This window comes from Salvia miltiorrhiza, unplaced genomic scaffold (assembly GCF_028751815.1).
Source record: "Salvia miltiorrhiza cultivar Shanhuang (shh) unplaced genomic scaffold, IMPLAD_Smil_shh original_scaffold_464, whole genome shotgun sequence".
NCBI classification, from domain to species: Eukaryota; Viridiplantae; Streptophyta; class Magnoliopsida; order Lamiales; family Lamiaceae; genus Salvia; species Salvia miltiorrhiza.
Genome location: NW_026651555.1, coordinates 398,354 through 416,785, shown reverse-complemented (window position 1 = coordinate 416,785; position 18,432 = coordinate 398,354). Strand labels below are relative to the sequence as shown.

Genomic DNA, 18,432 nt, shown 5'->3' with positions numbered 1-18,432 from the left:
ATCTGCAAATTGGAAAACTTTGGGTGAAGGCGGCAGAGATCAAGAGGGGAAGTGGTGGCAGCCGGGGTTGGGGAAAGGGGAAGGCTCCGCCCGCCGGCGGGGATAAGCGAATCCAGTCTTGTTCTTCTCACTGCTAAGCTTGGAATCTGTGGATGTTGTCTCGCCGTGAATTGAAGGAGAAAGGGCGTTTGGACGGCGACGCCGGCAGGAGAAGATGGTGACGGGCGGCCAAGATCGTCGGCGCGGTAGCAGCTGGGCGCGGTAAGGAGCGTGACAGAGGATGGTGAGAAATAAGGGAAGGGAGATAGGTGTCGAAGGGGGAAGAGAGAGGAGGACCGAGGGAGAGAGAAGGTGGGGAGTGAGAGGGCAGCTACTGCGTGAGGGGGATTGGGATTGGGGTTGGGGGCAAGGGCGGGGGGGGGATAAAGGGGACGGTGTTGCTTGGGTGGGGGGAGTGGCAACTGGCAACACATCATCATTCTCAAATAAATTAAATGCCACGTCACTGCCACATAAGCCACGTAAATGACACATAAGTTTCGATTTCGCCGGAGATACTCGCCGTGGGATTTTTACCAACAAATCATAAATTCATGTATTTTTTGGCAAAAAAATAGGTCATGATATAAACTAGAAAATTAACAAACTTGATGTATTTTATGGCAATAACCCATTTGAAAATCAAGCAGACGCAATTTCCTTAGCAAGCCATGCCAAGTGCAAATCTATATAATATATAATAACAACACCGGCTTACCGTAAATTGTAACTTTTGTTTTTCTGTTTTCTTATGTTTTTGTTTTTAAAATTTACTATTTATTAATATTTAATTAATTAATTTGGTAGTTAGATTCATTAATTGCGGATATTTATATATGGATATAATTTAAGGCATATAAATGTCAGTCAATACTAGGGGATATTTATATTTGGCTAATGAGTCTTCTCGAACCCGAAGCAACTACAAACACCCTTTCCTTTATCAACTTTAGATGCATGTCTAGTGCTATAAATAGGATCATTAGCTCCCGAAGCCTTGGTAACGGCACTCCATGTCAAATTATCATCTCCAAACACAAGATCACTATCTTCATTAGAAGAGTCCTCATCCATATGTCCAAGCAACCATTCATTGCTATCATCAATCTCTTCTAATAAAATAGGATCTATTGTGTCTTTCCTCTTGTATCGCATTTCCAAAGTGCGATTATACTTTCACATAAACCAAGTGATTGAGCCGGTCTTGTGCCAATCAATTTCTCTTCTTGGTATGAAGCTATAAAAATATTAAAAATAATAGATTAAAATTATAATTTATGTATTCTAGCAAAAGTAAAATATAATAATAACTTACATTTTGAAAGACACTCCAATTTCTCTCACATCCGGTAGCACTACAAGTGAGGCTAAGAACTTTTATCGCAAAAAGATTTGAGGTTGGGACTTGAAGATCCATAACAATGATCTTGTCTTGAGTGCTTCATCGCGAACCAACCTTTGAATGCTTTCATACAAGCCTTTCTCAACCTCTTGACAACTCACTCCCTCCGGATTATCATAATAGATTTCCGGATTTAGAAAGTATCCGGGCCGCATGTAAGGGCGATGAAGTTGGCAATCCCATCTTTTAATCAATTATCTCAAAAAGCTTCTTTGTAAGCTCCTCTTTGTGACCAAAACTCTTAGCAATAGCCTCTTTAGCTCTATCCATAGCTTCATAAATGTACCCCATTGGTCGGTTGTTTATCCCCATCAACCATCCGAAGTACTTTCACAAGGGGACCTACCAACTTAAAAAGCATACAACACATTCCTCCAAAATGTGTCTTGCAAAATAATGATGTCATCTTCCTCCCTCCCGCATCCTTTTGCCACTTCGAAGCAATCCACCTTCTTCCGAAGTAACCATTTTCTCAAATTGTTTTTTTTTGCTTGTGATATTGTGCAAGAGTGAGAAAGGAGTTGCAAATCTTGTGACCGTCGGTCGATGCAAATTCCTTTGATTGGTGAATCTCCTCATCATGTTCACAACGGCGACATGGTTATATATATAACCATTCATGTAGATTGCCTTCTTGATAGCATCTTAATCATTGGAAGCTTTCCAATATCCTCCAACATCAAGTCACACAATGTGCGGCACATGGAGCCCATAGAGATGTGGTCTTTCAAGCATAAGAAATTTCCCTATTCAAAAAGATTAAGCTTTAATCATTAAGAAAACATAAATTGAAAGTTTAAATTAAAGATGGTTTAAACTACTTACCCGCTTTAACATAGTTAGAAGCATTATCCGTCACCACTTGCACAACATTTGTCTCTCCAACTTCCTCAACAATGGCATCAAGCATTGTAAACAACGTTTGTGCATCTTTCACAACTTCAGAAACTTCCACCGATTTGATGAACACGGAGCCTCTTGGAGAGTTGACAAGAAAGTTGACAATATCTTTTTGCACCACCCGAATCACGCCATCCATCGGATAAAATAGAACAACCCTTTATTGCCCATTCTTTCTTGAACTCCAACATTTTGGTGTCCACCTCATCCACTTCCTTCTTAAGAAAATGAACTCTTAGCTCATACATACTCGGTGGAACCAATCCCGGACCATATTGTCCAATTGCTTCAACCATAGTTTTAAAGCTATCACTAGTAGCCGAATGGAATGGAATTGCATTATCATAATAGTACCTTGCAATTGCTTCACAAGCTTTTTCCCTACAAACTTTGTCACAAGCACCAAAAATCCCCTTCTTTCTTTCCTACCCTTCAATATTTCTTGTGATTGAGGGCTAGGTTTCTTAGGGGCAAGTAACACATCTAAAGGACCTTTCATCCTCTTAGGAGCCAGTGCTACTTTACTCGTGACGGTGTGTGACGAGCTACCCAATACTTCCATCTCTTCCTCTTCTTCCTCACCTTGAGGCTCCAATCTTTGAAAACTACTAGTCACCTTACAAGTTGCTTTGTTAATCATATAAGTCCTAACTTCCTCTCTTACATGCTCGGGAGCCTTAGGACATTTTTTAACACTCCTAAAACCTCCAACTAAATGTTGCTTCATTCTATATGCTCCTCCATTCGTACTTTAGAACAAAAATTACACGTCCAATTACTTTTATTCAAAGGATTGGGTGTCCCATATCTTTTAGCTGGATCATCTCCATCCGTTGATGATGCTACTTGTGAACTATTGAAGTCATTAAAAAACTGGAAAAAAAAATAAAAAAATCAGAATTTATTTTAAAAAAAACGGAAAACTGGACAATGAATATTCATTTTAAAAAATTCAGCTACCCAAAACTGAAATTAAAAAACTGAACAACAAAAGGAAAAAGTAAACGAAAGGAAAAACTGATACTTAAAACAATGACCAAACAACTAAAAAAAACTGACAGTAAAAACAAACTTAAAAAAACAGAACAAAAAAATGAAGGAAAACTGGAAACTTTACCTTTGGACGATGACCGGCGGCGGCGGACAGCTGGCGACGACGCCGGCTGGAGGCGGCGCGCAACGGCTGGCGGCGCCGGATGGTGGGCAGAACAGGTTAAGGTCACGAGAGGGATGGGAGAAGACGGGAGGCAAGCATTTGTTTTAATGAAATAAAACCTAGTTTTTTTTAAATTTATAAACCTAACCCAAACATACTAAAAGCCCGCGCTTCAGCGATTCTCGCCTAGGCACGCTTTTGTGCGTTTCTCAGCGCTTCCTGTAGGTAAGCGCGCTTCGCCCAGAAAAAAGCCCAAACCTGCGCTTCACCAAAAGCGTGCGCTTTTTTGCGCTTAAGCGCGCTTTTTTAAACCAAGCCTATTACATCATTTAGAATAAAAGAAAATGGCAGAAGGAGAAAACGTGTGTACAACTGCTACAACAGCAGCTACACTTCCTTTCTCTGCAGCCCCAATGCACTCAAGGCCATACCTAAGGCTAAGGTACAGGCTGGCGTCAATCAGCCGCTTCTTATGCATCATCCACCTTTTCAAGCTCTCATGGTAGCCTAGCCACTCAAGTATCAATAGCAGTTCAATCCCTTAACTTCAGCCAACAAATACCCCATTTTTCTTTTTTCCCTTCCCTTACACCAACAAGCAAGAAGGAGAACCATTTGAGCTTCTGCCATATTTCAAGGTAAAACTTAGCTTTCATTCCTCCACATTTTTCTTGTTCAACCTGCATTGATTGAAAAGTAACTTCTATTTCAGTTTGATTCCACCCAACTTATTCTCACAGCAGCACCAAAATACAAAGCATTACAGGTAAATACTAAGCTTCCTTATTTCAAATCCAGTTCATGTATCATCCATCAAACACACTTTGGATAAAGAATACAGAGTAGAAGATGAGTATATTTTGCATAATGGACTTAGCAATCAACCAAAGTCAGTTTTTATGTGTTATTTATGAGTCAAACAATGAGGACTTTCGAAACAGAAACAAACCACTATGGCTAGTTTTACCCACTGCATAATCGAATTATAGAAATACTAGAGCTCAATAGAATCATGAACTGAGTTTACAACAAGCTTTGAGTTTCGTTCACAATAGAGTATTAAGAATGAACTTAGCTTTCATTAAGAAGGGGAGGCTGCCCTGTTCCGCCGAACCGAAGAGCGTCGGCGGAGGCAGAGCTTTGCTGCTCGTCGGGCGAGATCAGGGGAGAACCCGACGACGACGACGGTGAGGCTCTCGCTAATTCACAGAGCGGCAGCGGAGGTTACCATGTCGATTCCTCAGGCAGGAGTTAGGGCTCCGATTCCAAATCTCGATTGAACATGTGTACGTCTGCCTTGAGTGAAGAAAAGGGGAGAGGGCCGATCGAGAGAAGCACCGTCGGAGTTTCAGAGCCGCGGAGACAGTGGTTTGCCTCGCCGGAGGAGACCAGGTGGCGACGGCGATTTCACCTGAGCCTAAAGAACTAGAGCTCAACCTTCCCCTCGATTGTGTGCGCGTGAAAGAGAAAATAAGGTGGATGAAGGACACGGCGTCAGGGACGAAGTGGAAAGCCGACCGCTCGCCGAAAATTGCAGGGCGGCGGTGGCATGGTCTGTAATGGAGAAGAAATTAGGGCTCGCCCTTGTGTTGAGCTTGTGCTGATTCAGAAAAGAGAGGTGAGGGAAGAAGAATGGTGCCGACGCTGGAGGAAAGGCGCCGGCCTCGCCGGTGGCGAAAGCGACCAGAGAAGAAGGCGGCGCTCCTGTCTTGAAGAAAAAGAGAGACGAGTTCAAGGAGAGAGGGAGGATGGCTTGGACCGGGAGATGGGCATTCTTTTAATTTTTGTAGATTGGGCCGATTTTATTGTCTTATGTGGGCTTGATGTTTATTTCAGCTGGGCTGAATTATTTTTTTATAAGGAGGTTAAGCTTTTGGGCTTTTATTCCAAGTAGATTGGGCTGCCATAGTTATCTGATTAGGGCCCAGATTTCCCATTTATGTTGGGTAGATTTTATCTATTTAGCCCGATTAAAGGTTAGCCTAGATTAATTTATTAATTGGATTTAGCTAATTCTACATATGGATAAATTTAGAACGAGATTATGAGATTGCTAAGCGGGTTAGCAAACCCTAAGACAGTGGATAAATTAAGATTAATAATCCGATATCATAAGATGAGCTTTAATCCTATAGTTTGGATTATTATTAACGGAACACGAGCCATGCATAATTATTTTACACATTCTCCTTTACTGAGAATTTTTCTTAAGACAAATGTCTTACTTTATATTCTCGCATTAAAAGGTCAAGTAGGCGAGTAAAAGCTAGTCAGGAGTCACTAAGCTAGGGCAAAGGTTTGCTTATCAGGTGGGCATTACTTTCATATACTCCCTCCGCCCCAATAATGAAGTCTCCTTTGTTTTGGGCACGGGTATTTAGGAGAGGTAAAGTTGATGTTAAATTAGTAGGGACCACATAATTAGTGCTTTAATTAATGTTATTTTATTTCTTAATTTAATTGACTAATCAAGTCTCTGCGCCTCTCTCTCTCTCTTCAGCCCCAACACTTCCTCATCCATCTGGAATCCGCCGCCGCCGCTGCTGAGGGGCCGGCGAGTCGCCGCCCTTATTCCTTCTTCGGTCGGCGTCAATTCCCCCTTTCTCTTCACTGTCATTCTCTCCATTTCTCTTCCTCACACTCAATTTCTCAAAATCGAGCCCAAAATCAAGCAGCATAAACCAAATGCTTTTATGAACATGCAATGCTACTAAAAAACTGAAGAAAAGGAAATACCTTTTGGAAAAACCAAGAAAACTCAGATCCAGTGAAGCATTACCATCAAAATGTGGCCGAAAATTATGAACGGAAAATGAAATATAGTTGTCCAAGATCTAATTTTTCTGCCCTCTCTCTCTCTCTCTCTCTCTCTGTAACTAGCTGCTGGCCTTGAGAGGAAATTTAAAGGAGACAACCAAGATTCAAATTTTATTTGCTGCAAAGTCGTTTGAGTTACTAATGACCACAACCGACAGCATTAATATAGCTGCTGCGAAAATGCATATGCGGATCTTGTAAATACCCGTGCCCATAGGAGGTTCACAGAGTCGAGAAGGGCTCGAGCTTTCCGATTCGAAATATTCTGACGAGGAGAAGGTAGAGGAAATTGAAGGAGAACCGACGACTGGCTACGCTGGCTGGTGGGAGTCGTGGTCGCAGAAGCCCTCCGGCGACTGGAAGTGGATGAGTCGCGGCGGAGAAGAGCCGCGAGTGGACGCTTGAGTCGCGCCGCGCGAACGGCGGCGCCGGACGGAGAATTAAACGAGAGAGGAACTCCGCCTGAGTTCCAAGAGAGAAATCAAGGCCGAGGAGAGCGACGCGATTGTGTGTGGAGGTTTGAAGAGAAATACAATTATGCTACAGAGAGAGAGAGGCGGCGATTTGAGAGTGATGAGAGGAGAGAGAGAGAGAGTGACAAAGAGGGAGAGAATAGAGAGAGAAGGAGAGAGAGCATTGTTAATTAAGTAACTAATTTTATCCAAAAAGGGAAAGGAGACTTGAATATTGGGACGGCTCAAAAAGGAATACGAGACTTGAATATTGGGACGGAGGGAGTATATCAAATGAGTTTAAATGTTACGTTCAAGCAAGTTATTTCATGACAAAATCTTTGAGTTGAAGTTATTTCAAGTATTGTCTTGCCATAAAATATTTTAATTTCAGTATGATATCTATCTGATGTGGCTTTGCCAGTTATCATGTAATCGAATTCGGGTCTTGAGCAGTTGATAGCTATCCTACCTTGACTAGTGTACACGAGGGACCGTGAGTCATCTAGCGGGTTGACCGGTCCGGTGTCCGTTGAGAGATGGCCACCTCTCCGGCACGCAGCTTCAGATATGATAGATTATGAGAACTTAGACTGCAGTCGAACTTTAAGAATCACAAATGAATTTAGTAAGCTTGGGCTTTTTAGCTAAAACTCCCTTGTTGTACTGTTTATGATGGCATGACAATTTACAATTTTGAAGCATGTATTTTTATACTTAGGCATACGTGCCCACTGAGTACTTTTGTACTCAGCCCTGCATATATTTCTAAATGTGCAGGTTGAGCAGCTGCTGGTGGTGATGAAGTGACGAGCGAAAACCCTTTTGTCTTAGAAATATGTATTGATGAACTCTTGTGATACATGTCTTCATACATGTAATCAGATGCCTTATTCCGCTGCGTACTCAGAAGTCTTATGTTATTTTGGCTAAGTCGGAGTTATCCGAACTTACTAGTTGTTTGAGTCATGTGACCAAACATCCATTATATTACAAGTTTTCCCTTCACTCACAACGATAAAGTACGATCCTTCATTATTTATTTACCCTTTTCTATCCCCACTTCTAATCTCCCTTCCTTAGTCACGGTTTCCTGGTTTAATTATTCTTAATTAAGTCCGGTCGTGACATTTTGTTATTAACTCGAATATAAATATGAATATTTTGTTTGATTTGATTAGTTATCAAATATTATTTGAAAATCATAATGCTCGATTCAGTATTTAAAAATAAAGAATAAAATAGATATAAAGTAAAATAAACAAAAAATTAATATTTACTTAAATAAAAAATAATATTAATCAAAGCATTAAAAACATTGATTTAAAATTCAATTCATACGAAAGTATTTCATATTTTGAGTTAAATAGTAAGAAGTCAAATGAAATAGTAGGAAGTATTTCGATTTATATTGTTTAAAATATACTTGTAAAAAATTGAAACGGATATTTGATTCGATTCGAATATTCGCGAATCAGTGTACGAATCGAATATGAATAGCAAATAAAATTTAAAAGATATTTGAGTAACCATTGGAATATGCAATTATTTTTACGAATGTGAATCGAATCCAATAATATTCGCTTTAATTCGATTTGTTTACTTTACATCCGTAGAATTAACTTATTCTAAAATTATAGTTATAGTCTACACATATAATATAACTATATAGCTCACACATATACGTTATATATTATAATTGACTATATATTGATATTCTAGTTTCATCAATAACCTAGTAGATCTTGCAATTATTGTTTGAGTTTTATATTTAATCAATTTATTTACTTTTTAAAATTTACTTATGACTTATTATTATCTATTAGTTGATTTTTTATATAACATGAATGTAACTTATTGTAGAGATATAGTTATTATAGATTTAGAATTATAACATGTAGACATATAAATATAGATATATATGTAGCTCATACTTTTATAGTTATATAATATACTTGTATACTTTTCAAAGTCCTTTAGTTAAATAACATGATGCAATTTATTTTATATTTATTCAATTTATTTACATATTTTAAATTATTAATAAATATATATTTTATAAGTTGTCGCTAATTTTTTAATAATTATGAAAAAAAAAATAATAATTTACCACTAATTAAATATATATAATTTATTTTGACGGTATACGGGTTTTTTCGGTATATACCGAAACAACGGCATATAATGATACCGCGGTATATGCCGTAGCACGGTATATACCGAAACAACGGTATATATCGGTTTTTCGGCATATACCGCGTTATCGGTATATATCGGTATACCGCGGTATGAGGAAAATTGATACCGTTGTCGTACCGAAAATTTTCGGTACGGTACAATACCGTACCGAAATTTTTGATATAGCGAAATTTCGGTATTTTCGATATTTTTCGGTACGGTAAGTGCGGTATACCGATTTTTCGGTATTTTGCTCCACCCCTATCCCCAATACACCAGTTCAGTGACCCTCCGGGACCCAACATTAAGTAAATTGTATAGGGTACACTTACCAAAAAAGAAAATAAATACTCATTTGATGAACGGAGGAAGTATAAAATAGGAAGATGTGTCTCGTTGAACAAGGAGAAGCACAACACACTACCAAGTTAGAATATTTGATCACAAATTATTCTCGAAAAAAGATGAATATCCATATCGCAACATCTTGCCCTTTTAGTTATGATAAAGTCCTTTGTAAGGACTAGTATGGATTCACATGAGGATGCGTTAAATATTGTTTTCATGTGTCCTCATGAGCATCAGCGTTCATTTTTCGATCTCCGGGATTATGACATGCTCACCGAATATCACCATATAATTAATATTTTATTGTTTTAAATGACATAATACAAAATGATGTCGTTCTGTATCATATCATTTAAGAAACGACGTCGGTTGGTGTCACGTTAGTTGATTCAAATCGCGTTGAAAGTTGGTTTATCCAACATCGATTTAATTTTTTTAAATGGTATGACATTACAACAACGTTATTTTGTGTCATATCATTTACAAAAATAAAATATAAATTACACATCAGCATCCAATGAGCTACGTCATAATTTCGAAGATCGAAAAATGTACGCGGAATATTTTTGATTGAAACCTAATAGTTTGGGGTTTTTAAAAAATATTTCTTGTAATCCGAGACATTTTTACTAAAATGGATATAGTTTTAAGTTTAATATAATATTTACCTTTTTTTCTAATGGACATAGAGTAAAAAAATTATCAAAAATGAGATTGGTCCAATGCCTCCCACATTTTCCCCTTTTTAACCGTGTGAATTGTCCCCAATCATCATATATATCTTTCCTTCAAAGTATCAACATTCTCTAGAATGGATAAAAATAGGTTTGATTAATGTTGCACCCCGTGTACAAAACTAATAAATAAATTAATTCATCCTTCGGAATCTTCGGATGATGCAGAGGAAATTATATTTTTGTATCTTAAGACAAATTTAAACATGCATAACTACGATTTTATATATAAAAAATTGAAAAGAAAAAGAAATAAAATCTAAACATAATAATAAAAAAAATATATACGAACGACTGTAGATCATGCTCGAGGTATTTAAAAGATATATGGGGAAGAAAAAAAAAGAAGAAAAGAGAAAGCTATTTACTTTCATGTGGAAAAAGCTGGTAGGGTACAACTTTACAAGAGGTGGACCAGCCCAATACGAACCTCAATTATTTCTCCTATAAAAAATTACTATTTCTTTTTCAATAAAAATACTACTGAAATGTTTAAGACTTTATAATAATATCCTTTAATTTACCTTTTTTCTTATTTTCTTTTAATCTTCTGACTTCTCAAACCGAAATATGCCCAGAATTTGCTGGTTCTGATTTGTGAAATATAAATAATTAATTGTGGGCCCATTGGGCCCTCAATTTCTCGAATCCAATAATTGTTCAAGGTTGCAGATCTGCCCCTTTAGTATTTCCAGAAACTCCTCTAATAATACACTTTCTCTTCCAAACTGTCAATTTTTACTTCAAAAGAATTACTACCTTTCCCTGATTGGTCACTTTCCAGCTACCCTATACGACGCCGTATATTCAATTCACATGCACCATTCTCACTTTCTTTATGAATCTAAGTTCCTAACATGCAAGGATCTGTCAACATTGTCTCTTGCTTTATTTTCATAAAATTCAGACAACTCCTTTTCTTACTAGTTTTGATTTCACCATTGTTTCAGTCGTTGTATCAAACATCGGCCACGTGATCGTGTCCAATAGTTTATGTCGGCCCGCTTCCGATTAAATCGAAAATGTGAGAAAGAGTGGACGATCACATGACTGGAAAAAAGTTGGTGCCGCGCCTCCACTTTTCCTTACTTGAAAAGGATGCGGATTAAAATTAGACGGTGTTTGGCTAAGCTTATTTTTAGACGGAGCTCTCGCCGTCCAAAATTCCGTCGCTGTATGATTGATTTTCTTGTAGTGAAATTGTCCGAGTGTTTGATAATGAAGCTTATGAGTTTATTCATGAAAACGAAAGTTGAAGTTGAAAACCTAATATTTAAAGAGCTTATAGTAACTTATTTTGTTAAATATTTCTCAAAAACTTATGAAGTGGAACAAGGTTTTGAGGATCGAAGTGAATATATTTTTTTTAGCACACTAGGAATGGAGTGGTCATTCTTGAAAATACAGTCCTCACATCACAATATCTACATCTATCACCACAACAAAATAAATTTTGAAAAAGAAAAAAAAAACAAGGGTTAATAGGGCCGGTGCTAGTTTTTGTTTTTTGTTTTTTTGATTTTGTTGTCTCATATGCGATGATTTTGCAATTGGAGTAGCCTTGAATATGCGCTCTCCGGCCGGCTGATCAGCTCGCCGTGGCTGCCCTGCTCGACGATGCGGCCGTCCTGCACCACGCCGATGCAGTCCACCCCACGTATGGTGGAGAGCCGGTGGGCGACGAGGACGGTGGTGCGCCCTCTCATCAGCCTCTCGAGGGCCTCCTGCAAGACGCATTCCGACTCCGCATCGAGCGCGCTCGTGGCCTCGTCGAGCAGCAGGATCGACGGATCCTTGAGCACGGCTCGCGCTATCGCGATCCGCTGCTTCTGTCCGCCGGACAGCTGGACGCCCCGCTCCCCGACGGGGGTTTTGTAGCCCTCCGGCAGCCCGCTCACGAACGTGTGCACGTTGGCAGCGCGCGCCGCTTCGATCACCTCGGCCTCGGTCGCGCCGTCTTTCCCGTAAGCGATGTTGTCGAGGATGCTGGCGGCGAAGAGCGCCGGCTCTTGCTGCACGAGGCCGATCTTGAGGCGGAGAGATTTCAAGTTCAACCTCCTAATGTCTCTCCCATCAATCATAACTTTACCGGAAAGGGGATCATAGAACCTCTCTATCAATGCTATCACCGAGCTCTTACCCGACCCACTCGCCCCGACGAGCGCCTGGCTCTGCCCGGCCCGGATCCGCAGGCTCAGGTCCTTGAACACCATCACGTCCGGACGCGAAGGGTAAGCAAAGTCGACATGGCGCAACTCAATGTCGCCGCGGATGGATTCCACCGGCTCAGCCTCGGGATCGTCCGGATCAATCCTCGTGGACCGGTCAAGGATCGAGAAAACCGAACCAACAGCCTCTCCGCCCCGGATGATCTCCGGTGCGAGGCTCACCGTCTCAGCAACTGAATTGGCCGTGATGACCAAGACCACAAACACCTTGATGACCTTGGAAAAGGTGGAGACGCCTTTGCTAACGAGGTGGGCGCCGTACCAAAGAATGAGAGCTTCGGATCCGTAAAGAGCAAGCTGGGAGAGTCCGAACAGGAAACCGGAAGACTGGCTGCGCGCGAGGCTCCGGCGCTGGGGGAGGCGGAGCTCGTGGCAGAAGAGAGAGAGGATCTTATCTTGGGCGTTGAACGCCGCCACGGTTCTAATGTTGCTCACTCCTTCCCCGGCGATCATGCTCGTCTTTGCGTGCGCCTTCGCCGTGTCCCCCGCGAACCCTTTCAGAGAGAGTTGCTGCCATATTCAAATTGTACATCTCATTATTGCACCATGCATGCAGTGATGCAGATCAAATTAATAACAAAAAAGAAAAAGAAAAGATAATAGAGATATTTAATTGGAAAATCAGAAAATATGATCACGGGAAGAGAATCTCTGGCAAGAAACAGTTAATAGGAGTGGAAGATGAGGCCATATTCAAACCCTGCCATTACAGCAACAAGCTTGGGACCCAGAGACATAAAAACTGACCATCACTGCTATATAATGGCATAACACAGGGTTAAAAAAGCTTTAGTTTTGCTACAGTAAAAGGTAAACAGTAAAATATGGGCACAAGGAATTGACTGAGAAAGCATACAGAATTCAACAATGTCTGCTGCAACCATATATGACTCGGATAAGAAACCTGCACACTTCTCAGTCTCTTTGGAGTTGATGCAATAATACAACCCTCCCTCCTCTCATCACATGCTCTCTCTCTCTCTCTCTCTCTCTATATATATATATATATATATATAAGTTTTTGTTATATGTGTTTTTTGTTACTTATAAGTTGAGTTCATACTGTGCGAGGTTCAAGGAGTATAGAGCAGGCTTGAAGGAAGGAAGCACGTGTGGAGCACCATTCCCACGTTTAAATTCACTTTCTTGTCTTCTAGTGCAAACAAGACTTTGAATTGCGATTCCAAGATTCAATTTTTATGAGAATGTGCTATTACCATTTTGACCTCGACCTAGAACGAATATAACTTCCGAATACCATCATGCTATATTGCTAATAATGGAAAAAGAACTATTTTTTATGAAAGATCTTTACCTGAGCAAAGTTTGCTAGGACTAGAAGAGGGAAGGTGCCGAGGATCAGTAGCGAGACCCTCCATTCGACGATGAAGGCAACAATGAAAGAAGTCAGAAGCGACGTCATGTTCTGCAGCATCACCGATATCCTCTCTGCAATCGCGGATTTCACATCGGCGGCGTCGGTGGCGAGCCGGGCTGCGAGGAGGCTCGAGTTGTTCTCCTCCTCGTCGAACCATGCGACTTCGTTCCTCAAAATCGCTGCAACGGATCGAATATAATGTCACGAGGCTAATTTCGAACGGATTTTACGATAAAATACCTAGCATGTAATATATATATACCTGCAAGCATCATCCTCCTTACTCTTGTGGTGAGGTTCTCGCCCATGATACTGAAGAAGTAGTGCTGAATGAGGTACGCGACGACGGCGTAAAGACCGGCCCCGATGTAGATGAAGACATACTCCTTCGTCTTCCGTTCCATGGCAGCGGGGTTCCGGTAGTAGAACACCTCGATCATGTTACTCATCACGATAGCAAAAGTCGGGCCGATGAAGCCAGAAAGAACCGATCCTATGGCTCCCATGATCGAATACGGCCACTCAGGGGCGTTGAGTGTGAGCAGCCTGCAGAAGTAACCGGCCGGGGCGGGATTCTTCCTATCGGTTTCAGCGTTTGACACCATCTCGATACGACCATCAGCGCCCGTGCTGTAGGAATAGCTCAAGTTTCTTAAGCTCCCCGACCGGAGGCTAAGAGACTTTGTCGACAACGAGTGACTCAGGCGCGTCGAGCGAGTGCGACGGGTTGAAGGGTTCGATAAATCTCTGTTCCCCACCATTTCTTGGAATCTGATCAATGATGCATAGGCACCAGCTTTCGAGATCAGTTCTTCATGTGTTCCCGTTTCAACAACCTGCCCTTGCTGAATAACTGCGATGGAATCCACGTTTCGTATTGTCGATAGACGATGCGCTACAACCACCGTGGTCCTCCCGACCATCAGACGATCAAGAGCCTCCTGAACGATGCTCTCCGAACTTGCATCCAGCGCGCTAGTGGCTTCATCGAGAAGAAGTATCTTCGGGTCCTTCAGCATTGCCCTTGCAATCGCTATTCTCTGCTTCTGCCCCCCGGAGAGCTGGACGCCACGCTCCCCAACCTGGAACCAGATTGAAACAAGTCAGTTTCAATCGACTTAACATGTGAAGCTCAGCTTATTCGTTCCACGACTGCATCATAGACAAAAACCAACCTGAGTGTTGTATCCGTTGGGAAGCAAGGTGATGAAGCTGTGGGCATTAGCGGCAGAGGCAGCAGCTTCGACTTCTGCCATGGTCGCATCGGGCTTCCCGTAGAAAATGTTCTCGAGTATCGTGGTTGCAAAGAGCGCCGGTTCTTGGTTCACCAAACCAATCTGATTGCGCAGCCATCTCAGCTGCAGTGTCTTGATGTCAACATTGTCCAGCAAAATCTCACCTGTCCATTTTCACAACGCCAAAGGAAATTTAGTCAAATGGTATTTTCGTACTCCCTCTAGAATCATAAAAAAAGCTTTATAACATTACCCTGATTAGGATCATAAAATCTTTCAATCAAGGAGACCACAGTGCTTTTCCCCGAACCACTACCACCGACTACAGCAACCGTTTTTCCAGCAGGAAAGAAAATGGAGAAGTCTCTGAAGATGATCACATCGGGTCTAGATGGATAACTAAATGTCACATTTTTGAACTCAATGTTTCCTCTGACATCAGTCAAGCAGTTCCCATTAGATGTGTCGTCAACTATGGTTGGTTTTTGCTTGATTATTTCCATCAACTTGTATCCAGCAGCTTTACCTTTGCTGAATGCCCCGAGATTTGAAAACGACTGGCCCAAGCTCCTGCACGAATCGAATTATCAGACCCCTCAATTCTTCATTTTGAGAGGGAGTATTAGCAATGTATCTTACATGCCACCAACGATAGCAGAAAAGATCGCTGTGAACGCTTTGCCACCATCTGTCTGTCCGTTTCTGATGAAAACACCGGCATACCAGAAAACAAGAGCCCACGACATGCATGCTATGCCATAGGTGCATCCTAATCCAAGCCCTTTAGCCATACCGGCCTTGTACCCCAGTTTTAATGTGTTTTGAATCAAGTCCGAATATGCACCGAGGGCTTTCGTCTCACCAACGTAGGAGTAAACCGTCCTAACTTGTGCAATGGACTACAGTTACAGAAAAAGTAAAGTAAATAGTCAAACGTCTGCCGTGATGCAATCGAGCCATCACCATTGGCATCTTAAAACCAACAAAGCAACAAATGTTTTAACATTATTTTCAACTTTAGTAGTGCATAATGAGGGGATTAATTAGGTTCTAGGTGAAGCTTCCTTCTAAATTAACATTTCCACAGCAGAAACATGGCTTGTGCAGCATAGAAGCATTACAAAATTAACAAATGCAATCATTTTGCCCCAAGCTCACCTGCTCGGCAACTATACCAGCATTTGCATAGGATTCACGGCTCTTGGAGGTGAGCCCGGTGAGGGTGTACGCGTATAAACCACCGGCAAAGGCAATGCCCGGAATCACAGCCACACTGAGTAGAGCAAGCTTCCACGCCGATACAAAACCAACCACCAACCCCGCCAAGAACGTCGAAAGATAATGAATGAAGTTGCCAACCTGGAATCCCAAGCACAAAAACAACACATTCAACTAAACTTACACAAAATTACTAGGGAAAAAAAAAAAAGAAAAAAAAAACCTTAGCATTCAAGAATGGAGCCTACAGAAGCAGAAGCAGTAGAGGTAAAGATGGTAAAATCAACTTAGTTCTTTTAACATAAACTACATATCAATAATCTTGAAATTCAAACTCGCAGCATTAATTAAAGGGCACAGCAAATCCTGCTATAATGCAAGACTAGTTCAATTCAATCTAGATATGTCATTCTTACCGTTAGAAACACAGTAAATGCACAACGAGAAAGGAATTATGAACATCAAGATTTCATACCTTCTCACTAATGGCATCTTGAACAAGCAGAGTATCAGTTGAAACACTGAAAACAATATCCCCAGTTCGAGCATCGGTGTCGAAAAATCCCACGTCTTGCTTCAACACAGCCTCCAAATACTTCTTCCTCAGTGTGCCAGCTTGCCTCTCACCAGTATACATCCAACATGCAATTTCTGTTTTTGTTTTTTTTTAGACAAGCAAGCAACAAAATCTTCAACCAATTCTAACAAAACGAGCAAGCATGAATGATCCAAGCCCAGCAAAGTTACAAATGGGATCATTAAATTCTCGAGTATCAGCATGGATGGAGAGAGGTGTGGTGAGATAATATAAAAAAGGGGGGAAATTTTCAAGATTTTGACAGGTGATGAGGATCAAGACAAAGAGACGGTCCACGGACCACGTGCGACTGATCCGAATTGAACTGGCTAACACAGTATCAAATAAATTAAAAAAAAAAAAAAACAAAACAAAACAAAACTCCCCCACTTAATAGTACTATTACAGTAATACACACTTAAATCAACAATAAAAATTTAATCTTTTTGTTGCTGAAATCAAAGAAATGGAAATCTGAGATCACAAATCCAACCTGCGTAGGAGGAGAAGCAGACAACCAGTCCAAGATACACGAAATAGAGAGCATACTGCCATCAAACAAACAAAGCAAATTACGGCCGTCAGATCTGATCAACACGTAGTGAAAATCATACGATGAAATCAACAAGTTATGCTCACTTTCGAAACTTCATTGGTCATCTTGTGCAAATCCATCTGGTTCTTGCCGAAGCCATTGACCATCTCGCCGAAGAGGAGGAAGAAAACAGGCATGGAGGAGCCGTGCACGACGGCGCCAAGGCTGCCCGCGATCATCAGCACGACGTCGTATTTGTCCGCGAACGAGAACAGCTGGTAGAACGGCAGGCTCTGCTCCTTCTTCTTCTCCGACTCCGGCATTGCTTTCCCGTCCGCCGCCTCCGCCGCCATTGGAAGATAAATAAATAAAAAAATCGAGTCTTTTCGAAAAAATGGAGGGCAGGGCAAGTAAAGCAGCTAGCTTTCCGCCGTCGACGACGAACCCAGCTCGATTAAGGGCGATGCATGGCGATGCTCCTGTTGGGTCTTTCCCTTTTCAGCATATCACGGAAGGATTATGGGAATCTTGAAAGAGAAAGAAGAAACAGAAGATCCAAAAAGAAAGGTCTTTGGATACGATTGTGGTCGTAAATTCACCAAAGTTGTGGGAGAGAGAGAGGGAGAGGGAGATGGGTTTTGCCGGAAAGAGAAAGAATAGTGTTGGGCGGATGTAGTGAGCAGCTACTAGTAAGACCAGTGGTCAAACGAGGTGTAGAGAGAGAGATTGTGTGGAAGCGGCGAGAGGGGAGAGAGAGAGAGAGTGAGTGTGAGATGAGAGAGAGTGTGTATACTTATAGAGTGAGAAGGGGTGATTAGAATTAACTATGGTTAAAGGGAATCTGAGCAACACATTGATATATGTGATAGCCTATCGCTCTTCACCATTTTTATCTCGCTGTCAATTTCTTGCAGTGGCTCTCTGGATGTTTTTTAGTATTTTTTATTTTATTTTTCTGGGAAAAAATGTTGAATAGTTCCTGCATAACTTTGATGAGTGAGCTTTAGCATGAGTGATTATTTTCCTTCATTTTCTGTTGATTCGTTGGAAAGCGTAAAGCTGAAGAAGAAAGTGGGGTTTCTTTTTTGGATCGAATATATGCTGTTAGAGATGTCCAAATTAATAGGAATCGGCTGTTTTGGTTCGAAATTGGATCAGCGATCAATAGCTTTAGTTTGGAACCATTGATGATGGCTCGGTTCCAAATTAGAACTGTCTAAAAAAAGAGTCGATTA

General features: G+C 41.1%; 1 protein-coding gene across 1 annotated transcript; it reads right to left on the bottom strand.

Moving 5' to 3' along the window:
* Window positions 1–11,363: 11,363 nt before the first annotated feature.
* On the bottom strand, window positions 11,364–18,222 carry LOC131004848 (ABC transporter B family member 19). Its single transcript, XM_057931596.1, has 10 exons — window positions 17,302–18,222; window positions 17,156–17,210; window positions 16,561–16,736; window positions 16,026–16,226; window positions 15,507–15,766; window positions 15,121–15,437; window positions 14,808–15,031; window positions 13,895–14,714; window positions 13,570–13,811; window positions 11,364–12,764 (listed from the first exon to the last, which is right to left on the bottom strand). The coding sequence occupies exons 1-10, from the start codon at window positions 17,548–17,550 to the stop codon at window positions 11,556–11,558; spliced, it is 3,753 nt and encodes a 1,250-aa protein (XP_057787579.1). The 5' UTR covers window positions 17,551–18,222; the 3' UTR covers window positions 11,364–11,555.
* Window positions 18,223–18,432: the final 210 nt, after the last annotated feature.

Excerpts from the sequence above, each read along its gene's own strand:
- LOC131004848 (XM_057931596.1), bottom strand. The coding sequence starts at position 17,550 with ATGGCGGCGGAGGCGGCGGACGGGAAAGCAATGCCGGAGTCGGAGAAG. Across the intron at positions 14,715-14,807 it reads CCAACGGATACAACACTCAG|GTTGGGGAGCGTGGCGTCCA; the intron begins GTTGGTTTTTGT and ends ATCTGGTTCCAG. Across the intron at positions 12,765-13,569 it reads TCCTAGCAAACTTTGCTCAG|CAACTCTCTCTGAAAGGGTT; the intron begins GTAAAGATCTTT and ends TGAATATGGCAG.